Below are 24,894 nucleotides of genomic sequence, written 5' to 3'. Positions count from 1 at the left end.
TCCATGAAAATTCAAGAAAACATACAAACCTATGGTGGTGGAATTATTGGTAAGAATGCATTGCATTCCTGAAGTTCTCTGTATTATGTTTTCTTGTCAAGTTCTGTGACTGGGAATAGCCTGGACAAGTCAATGTCAATCTTCTGATCCCACTTGTCAAAGTTGCTGTAAGAAAATCACTTGTCTAATTCCAACAGTATCAGTGAACATTTAGTTGCCATATGCCCAGCTGGTAAGTGTTGGCAGGTTAAATGTCACTTCAATGTGGTCTTGGTCTCACACACTATGGTCTTGAAGAAAATGTGCAATTATTTCACCTGACTGGTAACCCAGAGGTCCAAGGTCAAATCCCACAATGACAATTGTGGAACCTAGTTCCTGATCATTTACTCATGATGTTTAATTAATGATATCTACAAAGCTTACCAAATTGCTGTTAAATACCCATCTGGTCTACAGATGTTCATAATGGAGACTCCCCCACTACAGGAACATCTTCTCCATATAGCCCAAAAGACCATAATATATAGTTGCAGAATTAGGCCATTTGGCCCATTGAGACTGCTCCACCACTTCATCATGGCTGAGCCATTTTCCCTCTCTGCCTTCTCCCTGTATCCCTTCATGCCCTGACCAATCAATAATCTATCAACCTCTGTCTTGAATAAATGTAAAGACAGCCTCCACAGCCACCCGTGGCAACGAATTCCATAATCATCCTCTGGCTAAAGAAATTCCTCATCTCCGTTCTAAATACATGTCCCTCTGTTTGGACTACACTCTCTGGTCCTAGACTCCCCTACTAAAGGAAACATCTTCTCCACATCCACTCTATCCAGTCCTTTGAACATTCAATAGGTTTCAATGAGCTAACCCCCCCCCCCATTCTTCTAAGTTCCAATGAGTACAAGCCCAGAGCCATCAAATGCTCCACATATAATTTTCATTTCCAGAATCATGCTCATGAACCTCCTCTGAACCCTCTCCAATGTTAGCACACCCTTTCTCAGATGGCCCAAAATTGCTCGCAATACTCCAAGTGAAGCCTCACAAATGCCTAATAAAGCCTCAGCATCGCATCCTTGCTTTTATATTTAGTCCTCTCTAAATTAATGTGAACATTGCATTTGCCTTCCTCACCACTGACTTGTCCTGCACAAGGATTCTGAAGTCCCCTTGCACCTTGGATTTTAGAATTTTCTTCCCATTTAGAAAATAGTCTACACTTTTATTCCTTCCACCAAAAGTGCATGACCATACACCCCCCAACACTATTCTAATTGCCACTTCTTTACCCATTCTTCTAATCTATCTAAGTCTTTCTACAGCCTCCCTACTACTTCAACACAAATTCTCCTCCACAAACCCATGAATTCCATTATCCAGATCATTGACAAACAACATAGAAAGAAGCAGTCTCAACAACAACCCCTTCAGAACACCACTAATCACTGGCAGTCATTCAAAAAGTCTCCCTTTATTTCCACTCTGCCTCGTGCCAATCAATCAATGCTTTATCCATCCTAGTGTATTTCCATATAACAATTACAGCACAGAAACAGGCCATCTCAGCCCTTCTAGTCTGTGCCGAACTCCTACTCTCACCTAGTTCCACCGACTTACACTCAGCCCCTAACCCTCCATTCCTTTTCTGTCCATATATCTATCCAATTTAACTTTAAATGACAACACTGAACCTGCCTCAACCACTTCTGCTGGAAGCTTGTTCCACACAGCTACCACTCTGAGTAAAGAAGTTCCCTCTCATGTTACCCCTAAACTTTCGCCCTTTAACTCTCAACTCATGTCCTCTTGTTTGAATCTCCCCCACTCTCAATGGAAAAAGCCTATCCACGTCAACTCTATCTATCCCCCTCATAGTTTTAAATACCTCTATCAAGTCCCCCCTCAACCTTCTATGCCCCAAAGAATAAGGACCCAACTTGTTCAACCTTCCTCTGTAACTTAGGTGATGAAACCCAGATAACATCTAGTAAACCTTCTCTGTACTCTCTCGATTTTGTTGACATCTTTCCTATAATTCGGTGACCAAAACTACACAATACTCCAAATTTGGCCTCACCAATGCCTTGTACAATTTCAGCATTACATCCCAACTCCTATACTCAATGCTCTGATTTATAAAGGCCAGCATACCAAAAGCTTTCTTCACCACCCAATCCACATGAGATTCCACCTTCAGGGAACTATGCACCATTATTCCTTGATCCCTCTGTTTTACTGCATTCTTCAATGCCCTACCATTTACCATGTATGTCCTATTTTGATTAGTCCTACCAAAATGTAGTACCTCACATATATCAGCATTAAACTCCATCTGCCATCTTTCTGCCCACTCTTCTAACTAGCCTAATTCTCTCGGCAAGCTTTGAAAACCTACTTCATTATCCACAACTCTACCTATCTTAGTATCATCTGCATACTTACTAATCCAATTTACCACTCCATCATCCAGATCATTATATATGACAAACAACATTGGACCCAGTACAGATCCCTGAGGCACACCACTAGTCACCGGCCTCCAATCTGACAAACAGTTATCCACCACTACTCTCTGGCATCTCCCATCCAGCCACTGCTGAATCCATTTTACTACTTCAATATTAATACCTAATGATTGAACCTTCCGTGTGGAACCTTGTCAAAGGCCTTACTGAAGTCCATATAGACAACATCCACTGCTTTACCCTTGTCAACTTTCCTAGTAACCTCTTCAAAAAATTCAATAAGATTTGTCAAACATGACTTTCCATGCACAAATCCATGTTGACTGTTCCTAATCAGACCCTGTCTATCCAGATAATTATATATACCATCTCTAAGAATACTTTCCATCAATTTACCCACCACTGACGTCAAACTCACAGGCCGATAAGTGCTAGGTTTACTCTTAGAACCCTTTTTAAACAATGAAACAACATGAGCAATATGCCAATTCTCCAGCACCATCCCCGTTTCTAAATGACATTTGAAATATTTCCGTCAGAGCCCCTGCTATTTCCACACTAACTTCCCTCAAGGTCCTAGGGAATATCCTGTCAGAACCCGGAGACTTATCCATTTTTATATTCCTTAAAAGCGCCAGTACTTCCTCTTCTTTAATCATCATAGTTTCCATAACTTCCCTACTTGTTTCCCTTACCTTACACAATTCAATATCCTTCTCCTTAGTGAATACCGAAGAAAAGAAATTGTTCAAAAGCTCCCCCATCTCTTTTGGCTCCGCACATAGCCGTCCACTCTGGTTCTCTAAGGGACCAATTTTATCCGTCACTATCCTTTTGCTATTAATATAACTCTAGAAACCCCTATTTCCTGTAAACAGTCTCATATGTGGAACCTTGTACACAACATCCACTGATTCTACTTTGTCTATCCTGCTTGTATTTCTTCAAAGAATTCTAACAGATTTGTCAGAAAAGCTTTACCCTGAAGTAAACCATGCTGACTTTGGCTTATTTTATCTTTTGCCTTTAAGTACCCTGAAACCACATCATTAACATCTCAGCCACTGAGGTCAGGTTAACTGGACTATAATTTCCTTTCTTCTGTCTGTCTCCCTCCTTCAAGAGTGGAATGATATTTGCAATTTTCCAGTCCTCCTCTAGTAATTATTGAAAGATCATTACTAATGCCTCCACAATCTCTTCAGCTACCTCCAAAACTTTCAGCTTCCCAAGTACCTTCTCCCTAGTAATAGTAACTGCACATACTTTGGCCCACCGACACTCGAACATCTGGCATACTGCTAGTATCTTCCACAGTGAAGTCTGATGAAAAGTAGTTATTCAGTTTGTCTGTGATTTCCTTATCCCCAGTCCAATATCTACTTCTGCCTCTCTTTTTACTCTATATATCTGAGAAACTTTTGGCATCCTCTTTGATATTAATGGCTAGCTCAGCTTCATATTTCATCTTTTCCCTCAGAGCATTTTTAGTTGCCTTCTGTTAATTTTTTAAAACTTCCCAATCTAATTCCCATTCTTTTTTTGCTTGTATGTTGTCTTTGACCTCCCTTGCAACAATAGTTGTCATCCTGCCTTTCGAATACTACTACTACTTTGGGATGTATCTATCCTTCCTTCTGAATTGCTCCCAGAAACACTCTGCCATCATCCCTACTGGTGTCCCTTTCCAATCAACTTTGGCAAACTCCTCTTTCATGCCCCTTTACTTCACTAATACGTCTGACTTTAGCTTCTTCCTCTCAAATTGCAGGGTGAATATCACTGCTTCCTAAGGGTTCCTTTACCTTAAGCTCACCCATTAAATCCAATTCATTACACAACACCCAATCCAGAATCTGAAGCTATGTCCCCTGCACCAGTTCGTCAGCTACACATTAATTTGCCAATCGTCCTATTCTTACTCTCACTGGCATGTGGCATAGGCAGCAATCTGGATATGACTACCCTGGAGTTCCTGCTTTTCAGCTTTCTACCTAGTTCCCTAAATTCCCTCTTCAGGATCTCCTCCCTTTTCCTTCTTATGCCATTAGCCAATATGTACCAAGTGTTCCGGCTGCTCATCCTCCCCCTTTTTAGAATGCTATGGACCTGGTCCAAGATATCCCTGACCCTGGCAGCTGAAGGCAACATACCACCCTGGTGTCTCAAGTCTGCTCCTCTAACTATGGCATCCCTTATCACTATTGCAGCTCTCTTCTCCTCCCTTCCCTTCTGAGTCATAGGGCCAGAGATCTGATCGCTGCAGCTCCTCCCTGGTAGGTCATCCCACTCAGCATAAGTATAATAGTATACTTATTATTGAGTGAAATGGCCGCAGTAGTACTCTGTACTGGCTGCCCATTTCCTTTCCCTCTCCTGACACTCAGCCAGTCACCTGCCTCCTGCAACTTAGGATCTATCTGCCTGTAGCTCCTACTTACTATCTCCTTAGTTTCTCATATGAGCTGAAGGTTGGTGCACCTGGTGCAGTTGTTAACCAGGAGGTTGGTGGTCTCCCTGACTTCCCACATCTCACACAAAGAATACAATAGAGCCCCTGGAACAATTCTAACCAGATAGGTACTTTATTGATCCCAAAAGAAATTAGTGTCATAGTAGCATTACAAGTGCACAGATATACAAATATTAGAAACAAAGAAAGAATAAAAATAAGTTACCTTAAAATAAGATGTACAAGATTTACAAGTCAAAGATTACAAGATCACTTGATCACTTCCTCATTATGAAGCAAGATGGCCAAGGGCAAGAATGACCTCATAACACATTTTGGAGCAGCACAGTTGTGTTATCTATTACCAAAAGTGCTCCTCTGTTCAGTCAAGGTAGCATGCAGGGGGTGAGAACCATTGTCCAGAATTGCCTGGATTTTCCAGAGGCTCTTTTGGTCTACCACAACCTCCAGTATGTCCAACTATGCACTAACAAAAGAAGAAGAAACTTACCAGATACTTGCCTTGTCCAAGCCTTTTGCTCACCACTCTTAACACTGGCCCACTCACATAAATGGCTACTCTGCCCATCCCTGCTTTATTTTTATTTGCCTTTGCTAATGAATCGTGATTCTTACTGGGCCGCTGGAAAAATGGTGAAAGCCCATAAACACACTCCTTTTTAAATCTCTCTCCCTGACTTGTGTCGTTTCCTCTCTCGCTCCCGCTTTGAATGTGTCTCTGGAAAAACACTGAAAGCATGGATCTTGGTATATCTATGTCCTGACTCTGAAATGGCCTAGCAAGGCAGTTGGTTGCTGATGCTTAAGGCCATTACAATAAATATCCTGAAAGTGTTGCCCAAATCTTGAAAAACTAATAAATAAAAAATGCAGCAAGGCAATGGATGTAACAATGTTCATTCAAAACCTTTTCTGACCGTTATTGATGAAATCAGAAATAAATGTGGCGGACGAAGGGTGGAGATGAGCAGTGTCAGTGAAGATTCAACACTGAGTGGGAAAATTACTGGAGACCTAACAATACACAGCAATGCAGTTCTAATGTGAAGATGGGAGGGGTGGAGTAGTAGTAAGCCAGAGAAAAGTGGGGTGAAATTATCACCAAAGTCAGGAGACCACCCTTCCTCCCACATCCTAAAGACATATGGGTTAGTTTGTCAATTAGTCACATGGGTGTAATTGGATACCCTGGGCTCATTGGGGTGGAAAGGCCTGTCACCTGCTGTATTTAAATAAAAAAAGAACAATATTTTCCTTTATCCTACAAATTTGCTGACATATAAAAACTGGTCAAGAGGTTTAGGATGTCAGATCAGTCTACTTCGAAATAAGTGCAAGATAGTTTGCAGTAAGGCTCCAGCACCAACTGAAGACCACGAGGAAGCCAGATGGAGATGTAATGAGAAATTTCATCATTTCAGATTTTCATTCATGTACAATGAAAATATTACAGCCCTGCACAGCTGAGTTATAAGTTAAGGAAAGGAGCAGCAAAATGTGGATGTGCATTACCACTAAAACTGAAAAGGTTAAAAAATAACACCAGCAGTTCAATAAAGCACCAGAGATCTGGAAAGTATGGCACTCCCAAGGTGTCTGTACTACTGAACTTCAGAAAAGTTTCAAAGGTTATTTTTGTTTATCTATCTGTGGATCAAATGAAATCACCAGATAAAGTGGTGTTGCGTCTTCGTTCACATGCACAGCATGACTCAGAGTTACTCTCTTTGTAATTTATGGTCCAGAATTTGTTCAGAGCAATTTTTTTAAAATGGGCTAGTCACGAGGAACACACAAATAAAAACCGAAAATGCAGGAAGTAGTCAACGGTTCAGGCCATATCTATAGAAAGAAATGGTTAACATTTCTGATTGGAAAAACCCGTAAAGAGGCTGCTGTAATGGTAAGTTTTATTTTGCCCCAATTAGGCAGCAATGTTTAAAACTGCTGTGAACCAATGTTTATGCTACTGTTTAAATATAATTAAACAGAACGTGGAAATATATATAAAGCCTAAGTTGGTAGTTTCAAATAGTTTACCAAGTGATTTCACACCGATCAAGTTGGTGGAGAAAGCACAAAATGTAAAGGAGTCAGGGTTCATATAACTTCTTGGTCTGGTAACAGAAAAGGTTTTTAGAACAGCTCCCTCTACTGTCACATATTACCAGGACAGCTGCAGCTGAGGGAGAAGTTGGTTGGGGAACCTCCATCAATTTGGAAGGTTGAACTTAAAGGCAGAATACAGGGTTAGTGGTGGATTCTTAGCAGTTGGTCCATGTCCACAGATCCCTCAAAGTTGCTGTGGTAAGAAGGCATATAGTGTGTTGGTCTTCATTAGCTGGGGATCAAGTTCAAAAGCCACGAGTTATTGTTGCCATTCTATAAAATGCTGGCTAGATCACACTTGGAATATTGTGTTCAATTCTGATCAACTCATTATAGGAAGGATGTGGAAATTCCAGAGAGGGTTCAGAGATTTCCAAGATGCATCCTGGACTACAGAGCATGTCTCTTGAAGATAGGTTGAGTGAACTAGGGCTTTTCTCTTTGGAGACAAGGAGGATGAGAGGTAACTTGATTAAAGTGTACAAGTTGATAAGAGGCATAGATAGAGTGGACAGCCAGTCTTCACACAAGAGTCATGGGTGTATGAAATACCCTGCCAGATAGAGGGAGGTATATAAGGAACATTTACAAAACTTTTAGATAGGAACATGGATAATAGTTCCATTTTTCAATGTAGGAGGGAAGAGTTAGATTGTTTTAGAGTAGGTTAGGTCAGCACAACATTGTGGGCTAAAGGGTCGGTACTGTACTGTAATGTTCTTTACAATTTGCCCATTGGCCTAGTCTGTTATAGGTCCAAAAGCAGTCTTAAGGGCCCATCCAAGCCAACTGCCTGCACCACTGCTGAGGGTGCACTTTGTGTTAGGAAGCCTTTCAGTTCTATGGATAACCTGGGCTGAGTGCACCCTGGACAAGGAGGATACTGCTTTAAATGTGAGTTTTGTAAAGAACATTATTTACAAAAAACAAAACCATTTGACTAATTACACATAACTTCATTCAGTGTGACATGGATTCACTATCTCACATTTTGCTGATGGGAGAGGAGAATACTTTTTTTAGGTAGGTGGCTAATGCACAACTTTCATATTATTAGTCATACCATATAGAGGCTGTAGAGAGGCTTTGAGATCACAGGGGTTGATCGAAAGTCAGGAACGTGATGCCCAATGCTGGAGACTGGATATTTGTTGTGGAGTTACAAGACTGTGAGAGTATGTGGGTGGGAGGGAGGAACAGGGGTTGTCATGCTATTGTTGCTTGGTATGTGCTGTGTTGTTCTGCCGAGTATTGTGGACAGGTTGTGTTGGTGTCAGAATGTGTGATGACACTTATGGGCTGCCCCCAGCACATCCTTTGGTGTGTTGGGTTAATGCAAATGATGCTTTTTACTGTACATGTGAGAAATAAATGAATCTGAATCTGAATTAAGGCATAGGGTGAGCATGGCCAATGCAGATCAATAAGTCTGTGGTCAGGCACTTCCGGGAGCTGCTCAACTCAATGCTTCACAATAAACTTCTCATTTTCTGGACACTTCAAAGGACTTTGTGGCCAATGAGCTTGTTTATGTAAAATAAACATTAGCCCAAGTCTCTGGAGAGATCACTTTCCTATTCCTCTTTGAACAATGTCAACAAATATTTTACATCTGGCTAGGTAGGCATATGGGGATCCTCTAACATCTCTTCTACAAGATAGCACCTTCATCAGAGCAGCGCTCCCTCAGTGTTGCACCGAGAAGCAGCCAAGACTGAAAAGGGACTTGCCACGACTCTTGCTAAATTGGGTTATTGCAGGATAGTGGGGGAAAAAAACAAACTTGTTCTTGTACTTGGCTTCCATATCTAGATGGCAAATTTGGACCACAACTTATAAAAATCATTACTTATTTCACAAAATCATCCAATCTCCATACCTGGACAAACTTGCTCCTCTCCATGAGAGGATTGTGAAGCAACACATCCTGCATCTGGAACACAGCACCCAATATCACCATTCAGCTCATGTGCCATCCTATCATCTACACTGAGCTCTCAGGGCCCACGTCTGGGCAGGCAGTTCCCTTTTTGGGAAGTGGACACATCTCTGCTCTTTTGTGGAAGCCGACTCCTAAAGAGGATTTGTTTGCACCTCATCTCAATGCAGTTCTCCACATTCAAAACCGTTCGTTATCTGAGAGATCGTCTGTCCCTTGTTTAGGCTACATCCCAAGATTGGGATGTCACCTTCACCACTTCCCCTCATTCCTGTGGTAAAAAGCACTGTCCCTCTGTAACTCATCCCCTTTTTAACTGGTATTGACAAAAAGCCCAGGAACATCCCCATTTCCTGCAACCTGTCCATCACAGAACCCAATCTTTTAGCAAAGCTGGCAATGCATTTCAAGATATTCAAATGGCATCTAGGTGGGGAAAAAAAGAATCTTGGTGCTTCTAGGACTTGTGTATGATTGGAACATTTGGATCACAACTTTCAAATTATTAGTCATACCATATAGAAGGGCATCTCAGAAAGACAAATTAAAGACGAAATAATTAATCTTTAAAGATCAAAATATTTTAATAAGCCCTTTTTTCTTTGCTGGGTCAGTCATTATTGACACTGGATGTTAAATAAACACTTCTATTGGGGTTCAGTCTCTAACTCACTCCCATATCTGTTCTACATAGAGAGAATTTTCAAAACCCTCAATCCAATTTTGATTCCCCCACCAATCTCCCCCACACCCTTTTTCAGTATTACAAACAAAACCAAAACTAAGCAAAATCAGAGTACATTTGGGCTTTATTTACACTGGCTGGATATATGTATTTAACAATACAGAATATTCTATAGATTATTTCAGCAAATGCTTTGGGAAAAATCTGTTAAAATGTTTTAAAAAAGTTGTAATAAATGAAACATTTTGGAAAGTGCTAGCACGTGGAAACACTGCTCCTCAAATCTAAAGTGACTGATTCCTGCAATTTAACACCTGTATTTTAATCTCTTCCGCGGAAACTTAAGATGACAACAGGGGAGGCAACTTTGGAGGGTGAAGTTTCCTTTTGAAATTGCTACAAACGGGAGTTGGATTATGTACGTTGATTACTCCCTCAAGTGGTGTTATCCTCATGCACACCAACTGCATTTCATGTCATGGTCAACATCAAAAGTAGCCAAGGGAAAGTAACACGCTGGGTTGTTGCTCCCTCCATGCCAAACCGCTCAACTTGGGACTGGCTGCCTTCTGGCTCCAGTGGCTTCTTGTCACTTTTTCTTTCTATGAAATCTAGTGGACTGCAACAAAAAGTTTGCTATAGCGTTCTGTTAAGAAAACAAATTCAAGGAAAAGAAAAGTAAAACCCAGTTTATTACATGGTGGTAGTGTTGGCTTCATTCACCAGTTAAAACAGTGAATTGCCTGCCAGAAGGATGGGAAGAATTTCAGGAGACGACCCTGCCTCTCATTGGCTTGATCAGCTGTACGTAGTTCTCTACAGTGTTCAGTGGGAACATGGCTGGAATTATTTTTATTTTTGAGAAATGCTGAGGCTGTACATGGCACTGGTCAGACTGTGACCAATATGGGTCCTTATCTAAGAAAGGATGTGATGGAGGAGTTTCACGAGATTGATCCTGGGAAGGACAAGGGTAACGTATGACAAGTGTTTGATTGCGCTGGGCCTGCACTCGCTGGAATGTAAAAGAATAAGGGGGATCTCATTGAAATCTATCGAATATTGGAAGGCCTAGATAAAGTAGATGTGGGGAGGATGTTTCCAATAGTGGGGAAGTCCTGAAGCAGAGGCACAGCCTCAGAATGGGACATCCCTTTAGAACAGAGATGAGGAGGAATTTCTTTAGCCAGAGGGTGGTGAACCTGTGGAATTTGTTGCCACAGATGGCTTTGAAGGTCAAGTCAATGAGTACCGTATACTTAAAGTGGAAGTTGATAGGTTCTTGATTAGTAAGGGTGTCAAAGGTTACAGGGAGAAATCAGAATGGAGTTGAGAGGGATAGTAAATCAGCCATGATGTAAGAGCGGAGTAGGCTTGATGGACTGAATAGCCTAATTCTACTCCTATTCTTATGGTTTTCAGTTTTCCTTTGAATTTCCCCTATCAGACCAAGATGGGCTGTCTTTCAAACCCCACATGAATGTGACCATACACATGTCCAAATGGTGTGCGTGGGCAGCTGATCATAATAGAATTTGCAATATACATGTTTGGGCAGAGGTACAGGAAGGCATTCACACTGAACCTAATCTGACTTTCCAGCAATAGCCACTGGAAAGCAATCAAGGGCTGGATGGTGTCCATATTGTTTCGCTTCTTCCTCCTTAACTCAGGACCACTTTGACCATTTATCATGCCCTGATTGGTATAAGCAGGAACCAGGCATTTCACTCATGAAACATCAATAGAAGTACAGAGAAGACAAACTAAGACCATGTAATAAAGTTAACACTGTAAAACTAGATACCAACCCACTGTTCTCACTTGCTAGTGTGAGAGTTCTTCCTTTCTAAGAATTATTTTCAAACACCCCTCAGTTCCAACTAATGGTAATAGCTTCATAAATTTATACAGTATGGGAACAGGCTGCCCAGCCCTACAGCCAAGGTAGTCCCATTGCCCATATTAGGCCCATATCCCTCTAAATCTTTTCTGTGTACATTTTTATGTCTTTTAAATAATGAAATTGTATCTGCCTCTACACAGCCTTCCCTAGCAGCTCATTTGGTATGCCCTCCATTCTCTGTGAAGCATTTATTCCTCAGGTCCCTTTATATCTTTCGCCTCTCACCCTAAAGGTATGCCCTTTAGTTTTAGACTCCTCTACCTTGTGAACAGGGAGGTGGGTGGCAGGGTGGAGATACACCTCTACCAAGGAGGTGTAAGGTGCTCCTTTCCTCTGCTAGCCTACAGGCCACCCCTGGGCAAGGTATAGCACTTGCTTAGCACCCCCCCCCCCCGATATCAGGGTCATGTGAAGCCACAGGAGCAGTTGGTGGATGGCCATATGAGCAGCAGGTGCATATCACAAGTCCTGGTAATGCAAGCACTGATGCTCAGTAGACAATACCTGAAGAGTATTGATAATGGCAGGGGTCATCCGTCTTGTAAAGACACTGCCCAGAAGAAGACAATGGCAAACTATTTCTGTAGAAAAATTTGCTAAGAACAATCATGGTCATGAGATCATGATCACCCACGTCATACATCATGGCACATAATGATGATGATAACCTTGGGTGGAGGGAGCTGTGACCATTCATCTTTTCTATGCCTCTCATGATTCTGTATACTTCTATGAGGTCTGCCCTTAGCCTCCTACACTTCAGGAAAGAAAGGCTCAGCCTATCCAGTCTCCTTATAACTCAAGCCCTACATTTCTTGTAACATTCATAGGAAACTTTTCTGTGCCCTTTCCAGCTTAATGATTCCAGCTTTTGATTAACAGAACAGCACTAATTACTCCAAGTGTGGTATCAGCAACGTCTTCTACAGTTGATATGACATCTCAACTCCTGCACTCAGTGCCCTGACTAATGAAGGCCAGCCTGCCAATTGCCTTCTTCATCATTCTGTCTACCTGTGTCTCCACTTTCAAGCATCTATGTAACTGTACCCCATGTACTTTACACCTTGTCATTTACTGTATTGCCTTGCCCTAGTTTAACTTACCAAAGTGCAATGATTGCACTTGTCTAAGTTAAATTTCATCTGCCAATCTGTGCCCTACCTCCTCAGTACATCTGGATTCCACTTTAGTCTGTCCATGGAGTGAAAAGGATTATGGTGATGCCAATTTTAGTCTCATCTACAATTTTACTAACCCCAATCTTACCCAAATCATTCATGTAGATGACAAATGACAGTGGATACAGTATTAATCCCTGTGGCACACTAGTTGTCACAGGCTGCCAATCTGAAAAATAAACCTACAATACCATATTCTGTCCACTACCATCAAGTCAATAGGAGCCCACCCTGGATCCCATGTGATCTAGCCTTCCAGACTAGCCTACCATATAGAACCTCATTAAAAAAAAGCCTCGCTAAAGGCCTTTTTTGAAAACATCCACCACTTGTCAGTCTTCTTGGTCGCCTCTTCAAAGAACTCAATCAAATTTGAGAAACAAAGGCACTGGTGCATGGGAAACCACTGAGACAACTTTTCAGCCGAAGTACTACTAAGGATTAGTAACACTCTAAAGATAGCAATGAGTATCGTTTGAATAAAGGAACATCTCCATGTACCATGAAAAGGTTGAGAAAGTTTAAATTTCTCCATTTAAGAAATACGTATCTAATACAGTAGAATAGAATTGTTCGCCTGTGCCTCCAGAGACCATGAGGCACCTCCTGATCTATTCACATTTATGCTTACATTGTCTTGTTTTAAAGAGTTAATGAACAAAAGCAGCTCAGCAAGCCAGGCAGCACCTATGGAAAAGAGTATAATTGATGTTTTGGGTCGAGACCCTTCATCAGGACTGGAGAAAAAAAGATGAGGGGTTAGAGTTAGAAGGTGGGCGGGGGGAAGAAACACAAGGTGATAGGTGAAACCGGAAGCGGGGAGGGGTGAAGTAAAGAGCTGGGAAGTTGATTGGTGAAAGAGATACAGGGCTGGAGAAGAGGGAATATGATAGGAGAGGCCAAAAGGCCATGGAAGGGACAGGTAAGGAGGTAAGGTGAGAGAGGGAAATGGGAATGGGGATGATGAAGTGGGGAGGGGGCATTCCGGATTTTCGAGAAATCAATGTTCATGCCATCAGGTTGGAGGTTACCCAGACGGAATATAATGCATTGCTTCTCCAACCTGAGTGTGGCCTCATCACAACAGTAGAGGAGGCCATGGACTGACATTCCATAGATGCTGCCTAGCTTGTTGAGTTCCTCCAGCATTTTGTGTGTGTTGCTTGGATTTCCAGCATCTGCAGATTCCCTGTTTGTGATTGAACAAAAGCAACTTCCATCTATTGCATCCCAGGGAGTGGACAGCATGGGTTAGAAAGAGTGAAACTATTCTTGCACTGCTCAGTCAAATGCTCCCAGAATTCTCCATTCCTGATCTTTGGATAGGCAGTGTAGTGGCAAGCAGCTCAGGTGACAGCCCCAGTGTCACACACAGGACCAGGCGGAAGGCCACTGGGAGGACTGCCTGCACCTTTTCCAAGGTTATGTTGTGCCTAGGCATCCTTCATGAGGGACCACATAGTGCCTACTAGCTTATAACAAGCCTTCTGGAAGCATGACATTATCTTAATTTAAATTTGTTTTTGATATTCAAATTAAGTTATTTCGTAAAATGTTAGACACAGAGGAAAGCAACACACATCAAAGTTGCTGGTGAACCAAGCATGCCAGGCAGCATCTCTAGGAAGAGTTAAAGTTGACGTTTCGGACCGAGACCCTTTGTCAGGACTAAAAATTCTTTTGCATAGTCTCATTTAAAATAGGCAGGACAGTAACGAGAGCATGTACAATAATTCAAAAATATCCTTTTGGAACAGAAATTTAGCCAGATCTGTGGAATTCACTGCCACGGGCGGATGTAGAGGCTGAAACCCTTCATCAGAGGTCGATAGATTCTTGATTAGTAAGGGTATCAAAAGTTACAGGAAGAAAGCAGGAGAACGGGAAATAATTCAGCCATGATTGAATAGCGGAGCAGACTCAGTGGACTGAACGCCCTAATTCTGCTCTTATGGTTTAAGTTTAGTAAAATGTACTCGATGCAAGGGTTTGTGGTTTTGGAATGTCCTTCTATAGTCTATATGCAAAGTGTGGGCCTCACTATTCATTGGGAGGTGTCTATTTAGACAAGTGTTCATGCTACTGCTCTGCATTTCAGATAACACTGAATACTTACAGGTATTGCATTGAGGATAGACAGGAGGAAGATAACAGACACCACCAGCAGCAATACACAGGCAACCCACCACTTGTACTTGCGCCAGACAATATGCTTTAATCCTTTCAAGGGAGAGCGGAACCACAAGAACGAAGTGTCTGGCCGGCTGTGGAATAGAAAGGAAGAGAACTGCTGAGCTGGAGAAAGGGTAACACTTGCTTAGTTATTTAACCTTTGTGCCACATTACATACGTATACACAGTTAAAGGCTACCCCTGCTCATTATAGAATAAGAGCATGAAACAGGAGATACACACACAAAACGTTGGAGGAACTCAGCAGATCAGGCAGCATCTATGGAGGGGAATAAACAGTCCATGTTTTGGGTTCAGACCCTTCATCAGGACTAGAAAGGAAGGGGGAAGAAGCTAGAATAAGAAGGTGCGGGCAGGGAAGGAGAACAAGGTGGGAGGTGATAGGTGAGGCCAGGTAAGGGGGAAGGTGCGTAGTTGGGGGAGGGAGGATGAATTGAGAAGCTGGGAGGTGACAGGTGGAAGAGGTAAAGGGCTGAAGAAGGAGGAATCAGATAAGAAAGAAGAGTGGACCATTTGGAGAAAGAAGAAAGGGCATCAGAGGGAGGTGATAGGCAGGTGAGGAAAAGAGAAGGGGTAGGAAGGGAGCCAGAATGGAGAATAGAAAAAGGGAGAAGGGGGAAGAGGGAGAAATTATCAGACATTACAGAAATTGATCTTCATGCAGAATATGAGAGCGAACTCATGTGGCAGTAGAGGAGGCCATGAACCGCGATGTCAGGAGGTGCAGACCAATTAGCCCCATGATTCTACTCCCCTGCTATTCAATAAGATCATGAATCTGGGCTTCAACACTTTCTCCAAGTACTCCCTTGCTTTACTCATATTTCCTACACGTCATTCACCACCTTGCATACATTGAATATATCTGCTTCTACTGCTCCTCAGGGTAAAAATTCCCAAGAGTTATTCAGCGAAAAGAAATTCCTCACCACCATCTCAAACAGCCAACCTCTTATTCTGAAAGTACAGCCATCGGGTCTAGTTAAGCACACTAGGAATACATCCTGTTTTAATAAGGTCACCTCTCGTTCTTCTAAAGTCTGGGTATGCACCCAACCTGCTCAATCTCTCTTCACATCAACCTCTTCATTTTGTCAATGAACATACAATGTCAGAGCACTGTAGAAGAAATCTGCTTCCCTTATTATTTGAGCAGAGCTAGCTAGTAAGGGAAATAAAAACATTGGACAGATAAACAAACATATTAGTAACATAAAACAAGTTTTTCTCTTGGCACTTGGATGCAAAGGCAACTATGGAGTATTTATTTAGTGATACTGACATAAGGTGGGGCACTGGGAGCGGACCCAAATGCAAGACACAGACACTGAAGTACTAGGAACAGGACTTGACTAGAGAGTTGCGACAAGAACGCAGACTTGGGCTAGGACATTGGCTAGGCAAACGGGACCAGGACCAGGAACTGGGAACTAGGAGCCTGGGCTTGGACTGGACAAGGACCCAGAACCTGGATCTTGACTCGGGCTAGGACCCCGGAACTAGACGAGGACATGACGGGGCTACAGGACTGGACATGGCTTGGGTACTTCAAGGCGAGGACATGACGAGGCTTGGGTTCTTCGAGACGAGGACATGACGAGGCTTGGGTTCTGACTCCAAGCCAGAGACTGGACAAGGACCCAGAACCTGGGTCTTGACTCGGGCTCAGACTCTGGAACTAGGCGAAGACATGACGTGGTCTTGGGAGACAGGACTAGGTGAGGCTACAGGACAGAACGAGAGACTCCTGGGCAAGACGAGGGAACTCCAGCACAGGATGAAGCACATGGACAGGACGAGAACACGAAGCCTTGACTTGGTACTCAGGAACAGCCGAGCCTTGGACTTGGGATGACAGGAAACTCGGAACCTTGGATTTGGGATGACAGGAACGCAGAACACAGAGCCTTGGCCTTGGGAAGGACAGGGACACAGAGCCTTGGTTTAGAGCACGGGAACACGGAGCCTTGGAATTGAGAGACAGGAACACAGGGACATGGAACAAAAAGCCAGGACCCCTCCTTGGGAACAGGACTGGGGGCCGGGGCTCTACACAGAATGCTGAACACGACAAGACGGGTCTCAACAGTAGGTAGTGGCAAACAGCCGGACCTACCTAGCGCAGGCGTGGACACAGAGACGGTTCCCAACACTAGGTAGTGGCAAATGGCCAGACCTACCTAGCGAAGGTGTGGACACAGAGACAGTTCCAACTCAATGATAGACAGTTCCTTGTCTTTATACAGCAAGGCTTCAGTCTCACTCTGGTGGTAGAACTTGACAGGTTGCTGGCAAGGCTCCAGCCACAGGTTGCAGGCAAGGCTTCATAAAGAAGGGGAAGGGAAGGGAACAGTCCAGCCTCAGGGTAACGGCAAAAACAGCCTGGCTTACCCAACGGAGGCAAGGACAGGAAGGGACAGATCCAACCACAGGGTAACGGCAAAGACGGCCTGACTTTCCCCACGGAGGCAAGGACGGGATACTGACGAGACAAACCAACACCCACACTCGAACCCAGGGCCACTTATATTTGCAGCCCCAAGACGAGCATCAGGTGCCTATGATTAAGCCCAAGTGAAACAAGGGACAGCTGGAAGACCCGGAGTCCACGGACCGGACCGTGAACAGGAACGCGGACTTCACGGACTGGACCATGATAGTACCACCCCACCTCTATGAGAGCCTCCGGGCGAGCGAACAGGCTCTCCAGGACTAAGGACAACCTGGGTGGGTGGGAGGGGGTATACAATCAGGAGGGAACCCAGGATGATGAGAGTTAGATGACAGTGTTTGTGTTGCTGGGTCCATGTATGGCTGGTTCGTTCTGCCATAAGGTGGGGCGCTGGGAGCGGACCCAAATGCAAGACACAGACACTGAAGTACTAGGAACAGGACTTGACTAGAGAGCTGGGACAAGAACATAGACTTGGGCTAGGACATTGGCTAGGCAAGCAGGAGCAGGACCAGGAACTGGGAACTAGGAGCCTGGGCTTGGACTCTGATCCGGAGAATGGACAAGGACCCAGAACCTGGATCTTGACTCGGGCTCGGACCCCGGAACTAGGCGAGGACATTACGTGGCTACAGGACTGGACATGGCTTGGGTACTTCAAAGTGAGGACATGATGAGGCTTGGGTTCTTCGAGGTGAAGACATGGCAAGGCTTGGGTTCTGACTCCGAGCCAGAGACTGGACAAGGACCCAGAACCTGGGTCTTGACCTGGGCTCAGACTCTGGAACTAGGCAATGTGGTCTTGGGAGACAGGACTAGGCGAGGCTACAGGACAGAACGAGAGACTGCTGGGCAAGATGAGGGAACTCCAGCACAGGATGAGGCACATGGACAGGATGAGAACATGAAGCCTTGACTTGGTACTCAGGAACAGCTGAGCCTTGGACTTGGGACGACAGGAACCTCGGAACCTTGGATTTGGGACGACAGGAATGCAGAACACAGAACCTTGGTCTTGGGGAAGATAAGGACTCAGAGCCTTGGTCTACAGCTCGAGAAAATGGAGCCTTGGACTTGAGAGACAGGAACACAGGGATATGTAACACAGAGCCGGGACCCCTCCTTGGGAACAGGACTTAGGGCCAGGGCTCTACACAGAATGCTGAACACAATGAGATGGTTCCCAACACTAGGTAGCGGCAAACGGCCAGACCTACCTAGCAAAGGCGTGGACACAGAGACGGTTCCCAACACTAGGTAGCGGCAAACGGCTGGACCTACCTAGTGAAGGCGTGGACACAGAGACGGTTACCAACACTAGGTAGCAGCAAACAGCCAGACCTACCTAGCGAAGGCATGGACACAGAGACGGTTCCCAACACTAGGTAGTGGCAAATGGCCGGACCTACCTAGCGAAGGCGTGGACTCAGAGACAGCTCAAACTCACTGATAGACAGTTCATTATCTTGACACAGCAAGGCTTCAGTCTTGCTTCAGTGGTAGAACTTGACAGGTTGCAGGCAAATCTCCAGGCTCTTGTTGCAGGCAAAGGCTTCAGAAGGAAGGGGAAGGGAAATGAACAGTCCAGCCTCAGGGTAATGGCAAAGATAGCCTAGCTTACCCAACGGAGGCAAGGACAGGAAGGGACAGATCCAACCACAGGGTAACGGCAAAGACTGCCTGACTTACCCCATGGAGGCGAGAACAGGATACTGACAAGACAAACCAGCGCCCACACTTGAACCCAGGGCCACTTACATTCCCAGCCGCAAGACGAGCATCAGGTGCCTATGATTAAGCCCAACTGAAACAAGGGACAGCCAGGAGACCCGGAGTCCGGAGTCCATGGACCGGACCGTGAACCAGAACGCGGAATTCATGGACCGAATCATGACAGTTACAGCACAGTTACAGACTCTTCCGGCCCAATTACACCCTTGGGACAGAGTACTGAAGCCAAGGTTCATGATCCTACTACCCTGTGCATCTTTGGAATGTGGGAGGTAACCGGAGCATTTGGAGGATACCCACAGAGCCATGGAGAGAACGTACAAATGCCTTACAGAAAGTGGAGGGTTAAACCCAAGTTAATGGCACTGTAATAATGTTACACCTCCATGTTGCCCTTTTTTTTAACCTCATTTCCTTTTAACTCCACTGGCAGGAGTTATACCAAACAAGAAAGATGTGGTTGTTGCAGGACTACCAGCTCAACCCCTACCCCAGTCCATAAGACCATAAAACATTAGTGCAGAATTAGGCCATTCAGTCCATCGAGTCTGTTCCATCATGATTGATCCATTTTCCCTCTCAAACCCGCACTCCTACTTTCTCCCTGTAACCTTTGACTCCCCTACTAATCAAGGACCTATCATACTGCACTTTAATTATACCCAATGACTTGGCCTCCACAGCCATCTGTGGCAATAAACCCTACAGATTCACCACCCTCTAGCTAAAGAAAAATTCTTCCTCATAGTTTTAAAGGGATATCCTTTGATTCAGAGTCTGTACCCTCTGGTCCTAGACTACCCCAATATTGAAGATATCCTCTTCACGTCAACTCTAGGCCATTCAATATTGGATTGGTTTCAATGAGGCCATTCTCCACCACTTTATTAGTGATTCTGATTCAAACATTACCAGTAAAATTTGAATGATCCCATCTAAGAGGAAGATTTCCTGCCATTTACCAACTTTTTACACAACTGGAATTCTAGATCACTTATCTCAGTTCTGATATTAGATTGCTCTAGCTCAATTCCAACAAGAAGACTTTTCTCCAAATAACACACAAATGCTGGAGCAACTCAGCAGGTCAGGTAGCATGTATGGAAAGGAATAAAGAGTCAATGTTTTGGGTATGACCTACCAAATTTCTCCAGCATTGTGTATGTGTTTCTCAGCATTTCCAGCATCTGCAGAACCTCTTTTGTTAATGACACCTCAAACACACCCAAGTTGCTATTTTAACGTATTGATTTATGAAATTAAGGAAATAATAGCCTAAATTTGTGGAAGTACTATGACAAAGCCCATTGTATGCACAAAATATTAATTAACGAATGTGAACCACGTATGTGGACTATGTTGCCTGTATAGTAGCTTAATTCATTTGTCCTGGAACAACACACACAAGATGCTGGAGGAATTCAGCAGGTCAGGCAGCATCTATGGAGAGAAATGGACAGTTGTTGTTTCTCCTGGACTGACAGTGTAAAAAGTTGCAGGGAAGCTGATGGGTGTATACAGGTTAGAAAAGAGGAAAGGCAGATGGAAGAAATTCTGGCAACGGTGCATATTTTGGAGTTATTGTGCCAGCAGCAGAAAAATTTCCTGCTCCATCAATTGTGGCAAACTTACTTTGGTGGTTCCAGTTTGGGGTTCATGTTGGGCTCCTCTCTCCCTTTTCCAGCAGGCCGCTCCTCAGCCTCAAGTTCTGTCACCAGTTCCAGGGTCAACTCGACCTCACCCTAAGCCGAAGAAAATTACAAAAAAGACACATGTGAAAGGTATTGCGTAATGGCACTGAGACAGAATGCTTTCTGTGATAGTTTAACACACTGGGAGCAGGCACCCACAACCTCCATATTCACTGTCTCCTAGAGAGAGGAGTGTGTGGTCTTTGTATGACCACCTCTCCAGCTCAAGTAACAAACAGGAGCGACTTTATAATACAGAAGGTGCCAGGGCACATTGCTGCCAAGAAAGTGTATTCCCTTTTGTAACTAGCTAAGATGTGGGAGGCGTACAGGGATGAGATAAATCGGCTGGTTGAATGTTGTTGTAATAACCTTGTAGTCAATGTCAGTAAGACTAAGGAACTGTGGATTTCAGGAAGGGGAAATCAGGAGAATTAGATTAGATTATGAGGACACTCAGTCCTCGTTTATTGTCATTTAGAAATGCATGTATTAAAAAATGATACAATGTTCCTCCAGAATGATATCACAAGAAACACAGGACAAACCAAGACTAAAACTGACAAAACCACATAATTACTTTATACTTTATTGTCGCCAAACAATTGGTACTAGAACATACAATCATCTCAGCAATATTTGATTCTGCGCTTCCCACTCCCTGGATTACAAATATTAAATATTAAAAATAGTAAAAATTAGTAAATATTACAAATTTAAATTATAAATCATAAATAGAAAATAGAAAAATGGAAAGTAAGGTCGTGCAAAAAAAACGAGAGTCAGGTCTGGATATTTGGAGGGTACGGCCCAGATCCGGGTCAGGATCCATTCAGCAGTCTTATCACAGTTGGAAAGAAGCTGTTCCCAAATCTGGCCGTACGAGTCTTCAAGCTCCTGAGCCTTCTCCTGGAGGGAAGAGGGACAAAAAGTGTGTTGGCTGGCGGGGCTGTGTCCTTGATTATCCTGGCAGCACTGCTCTGGCAGCGTGCAGTGTAAAGTGAGTCCACGGACGGAAGGTTGGTTTGTGTAATGTGCTGCGTCGTGTTCACGATCTTCTGCAGCTTCTTCCGGTCTTGGACAGGACAACTTCCATATCAGGTTGTGATGCACCCTAGAAGAATGCTTTCTACGGTGCATCTATAAAAATTAGTGAGGGTTTTAGGGGACAGGCCAAATTTCTTTAGTTTTCTCAGGAAGCAAAGGCGCTGATGGGCCTTCTTGGCAGTGAACTCTGCTTGGTTGGACCAAGTCAGGTTATTTGTGATATTGACCCCGAGGAACTTAAAGCTTTTGACCTGTTCCACTTGCGCACCACCGATGTAAATTGGGTCGTGCGGTCCGCTACTCCTTCTGAAGTCAACAATCAATTCCTTCGTCTTGCTGACGTTGAGGGATAGGTTATTGTCTTCGCACCATGCCACCAGGTTCTTAATTTCCTCTCTGTACTCAAACTCATCATTACCCGAGATACGGCCTACAATTGTTGTGTCATCAGCAAACTTATATATTGAGTTTGATGGAAACTTTGCTACACAATCATGGGTGTACAGTGAGTACAGCAGGGGGCTGAGTACACAGCCTTGTGGGGCACTGGTGCTCAGAGTGATTGTAGAGGAGAGCTTGTCCCCTATTTTTACAGCCTGGGTCTTGTCTGTGAGGAAGTTGAAGATCCAGCTGCAGATCTGAGTGCTAAGGCCCAGGTTCCGCAGCTTAGGAATCAGTTTGTTTGGAATGATGGTATTAAAGGCAGAGCTGTAGTCAATGAAAAGGAGCCTTACGTATGCGTCTTTATTCCCCAGGTGTTCTAAGGAGGAACGTAGGGCCAGACAGATGGCATCTGCCGTTGACCTGTTGCTCCGGTAGGCGAATTGCAAAGCGTCGAGGTTGACTGGTAGGCTGTGGTTGATGTGTGCCATAACTAATCTCTCGAAGCACTTCATAGCAATTGATGTCAGAGCAACAGGTCGACAGTCATTTAGGCATGCCACCTTGCTCTTCTTCGACACTGGGATTATCATTGCCTTCCTAAAACATGAGGGGATCTTAGACTGAAGCAAGGAGCAGTTGAAGATGTCAGCAAACACTCCAGTTAGCTCGCTTGCACAGGCCCGGAGAACCTGTCCCGGGACGCCATCTGGGCCCGTCGCCTTCCTTGGATTTATCTTCAGGAAGGCCCTTCTAACGTCCTCCTCGGTGACGATGAATCTCGATGCCACCAGGTCCGGTTCATCCGGAAGGAGCTGGACGCTCCTCTTCTGTTCAAATCTTGCGTAGAATACGTCAAGTTCATCAGGAAGAGAAGCGCCACAGTTATTGATATTCCCAGCCTTTTCTTTGCACCCAGTGATCTCATATAGACCCTGCCATAGTCTACTGGCATCCCTTTGGTTAGCCCAGGCTTCCAACTTGGCTCGATATTGCCTCTTGGCGCCCCTAATGGCTTTCCGGAGTTCACGCCTGGACTCCATGTAACATATAGTTACAACAGTCCAAATACACAGCAGTTCTCATCTAGAGATCAGCAGTGGAACGGATGAGCAGTTTTAAGTTCTTGGGTGTCAACACCTGTGAAGATCTATCCTGGGCCCAACAAATTGATACAATTACAAATAAGGCAAGCCAGCAGCTATATTTCATTAGGCGTTAGATACGTCAGAAGCGACTCTCATAAATTTCTACAGATATACCATGGAGAGCATTCTGACAGGTTGCATCACTCCTGATATGGAGGTGTCAGTTGTTACGTACCCTGTAACAGGTTAAAGAACCAGCAGAAATGGAAAAACACCTGGAGTTTGGTATAGCTATTTACTAAGCTTGTTTATTAGTAACTACGCAATACAGAAATATAGAATCAGATAAATCAAACAGGTTAGCAATGATTATGTATATATAAGTGTGGAAAGATATAAAAGCCAAGCTTCTTCAAGCTTAGGAGGTAAATGAATACAGTCTTACGACGATGGGTAAATGAAATCAGTTCAGTTTGTGGTAATGAGTTGAGTAGAGATGGGGGGGAGAGAGACAGAGAGAGAGAGAGAGAGGGGGGGTTTATTTATTTATTTATTTATTCATTCATTCAGGTCAGCAGATGTCGTTGATTCTCCGTTGTCCTCCGAAATCCTTTAGAAGTCACCGAATGTGACCACAACAAAGAGACCGTCTTCCATGGGTAAGTTATCAACCCAGGTAAGAGTTGGACACACTAATAACTTCCCACCGGTCACCCCTTTTACACACTGTGAGAGCCACTAATCGATCCTCCAAAAACCCACTTTTCTGTGGGCACAACAAAACTCATCCAGTGTGCAAAACCATCTGTGTGTCTAACAACCAGCTGACCTTGTATTTATCTCTGCATGCTGAACACCAGCTGTCCATCAAGTAGCTCCTCCTCTCTCTCTCTCTCTGTAGGAACTCAAAAGCTGGCAGTGTCCTTGCAGAAATCCCAAGCAAACTGTGAGCAGTCTTCGCTCCTCTCTCTCTCTCTGTAACAAGCTGTCTGTGCTGTACAGCTGCACGCTCTCTCTCTCTTTTTAAAGGCACAATCCATAAGGGATAATTCAGGATCCCGTCACACAGTGCACAGACTGGAAAAAGCTGCTGATGGTTGTAAACTCAGCCATCTCCATCACAGGGATTAGGCTCTCCAGCAGCAAGGACACCTTCAAAAGGTGATGCCTCAAGTAGGTGGCATCCGTCATGAAGGAGCCTCATCATCCAGGACATGCCCTCTTCTAATTACTGCCATCAAGGAGGTGGTACAGGAGCCTGAACACACACACCTAATGCTTTAGGAAGTGCTTCACCCTCTCCATTAGATCCTTGAATGGACCAGGAGCCCATGAACGCTACCTCGATATTTTGCTCTCTTTTTTGCACTGTTCATTTTTAATATATGTTCTTATTGTAATTTATGGTAATTTTTATGTAGTGCACTGTACTACTGCTGCAAAACAAATTTCATGACATAGGTCAGTGAGCTATATGAGCTCCGGAAAGACAATCCAGTTGTTTTTTGAAGAAATGCTGTGTGGCCTTCTACATCCATCCAAGAATA

The 24,894-nt window shown here is 44.0% G+C and overlaps 1 protein-coding gene across 11 annotated transcripts in view; it reads right to left on the bottom strand.

The window, feature by feature from the left end:
- The window catches only part of LOC140201933 (myoferlin-like), a 229,319-nt gene that overhangs the window by 35,105 nt on the left and 169,320 nt on the right, over positions 1 to 24,894 (bottom strand). For 9 of the 11 annotated variants that reach the window (XM_072266755.1, XM_072266762.1, XM_072266761.1 and 6 more), the window contains 2 exons: positions 20,773 to 20,882; positions 14,881 to 15,028 (listed from right to left, as the gene is read on the bottom strand). In XM_072266755.1, the coding sequence (XP_072122856.1) occupies positions 14,881 to 15,028; positions 20,773 to 20,882 (258 nt within the window). Of the gene's footprint in view, positions 1 to 9,790; positions 10,324 to 14,880; positions 15,029 to 20,772; positions 20,883 to 24,894 lie in introns of those variants that run through there. The other 2 variants (XM_072266758.1, XM_072266759.1) reach the window with 2 other exon arrangements.

Source organism: Mobula birostris, chromosome 8 (genome assembly GCF_030028105.1).
Source record: "Mobula birostris isolate sMobBir1 chromosome 8, sMobBir1.hap1, whole genome shotgun sequence".
Taxonomy (NCBI): domain Eukaryota; kingdom Metazoa; phylum Chordata; class Chondrichthyes; order Myliobatiformes; family Myliobatidae; genus Mobula; species Mobula birostris.
This window is presented reverse-complemented; position numbering and strand designations above follow the sequence as displayed.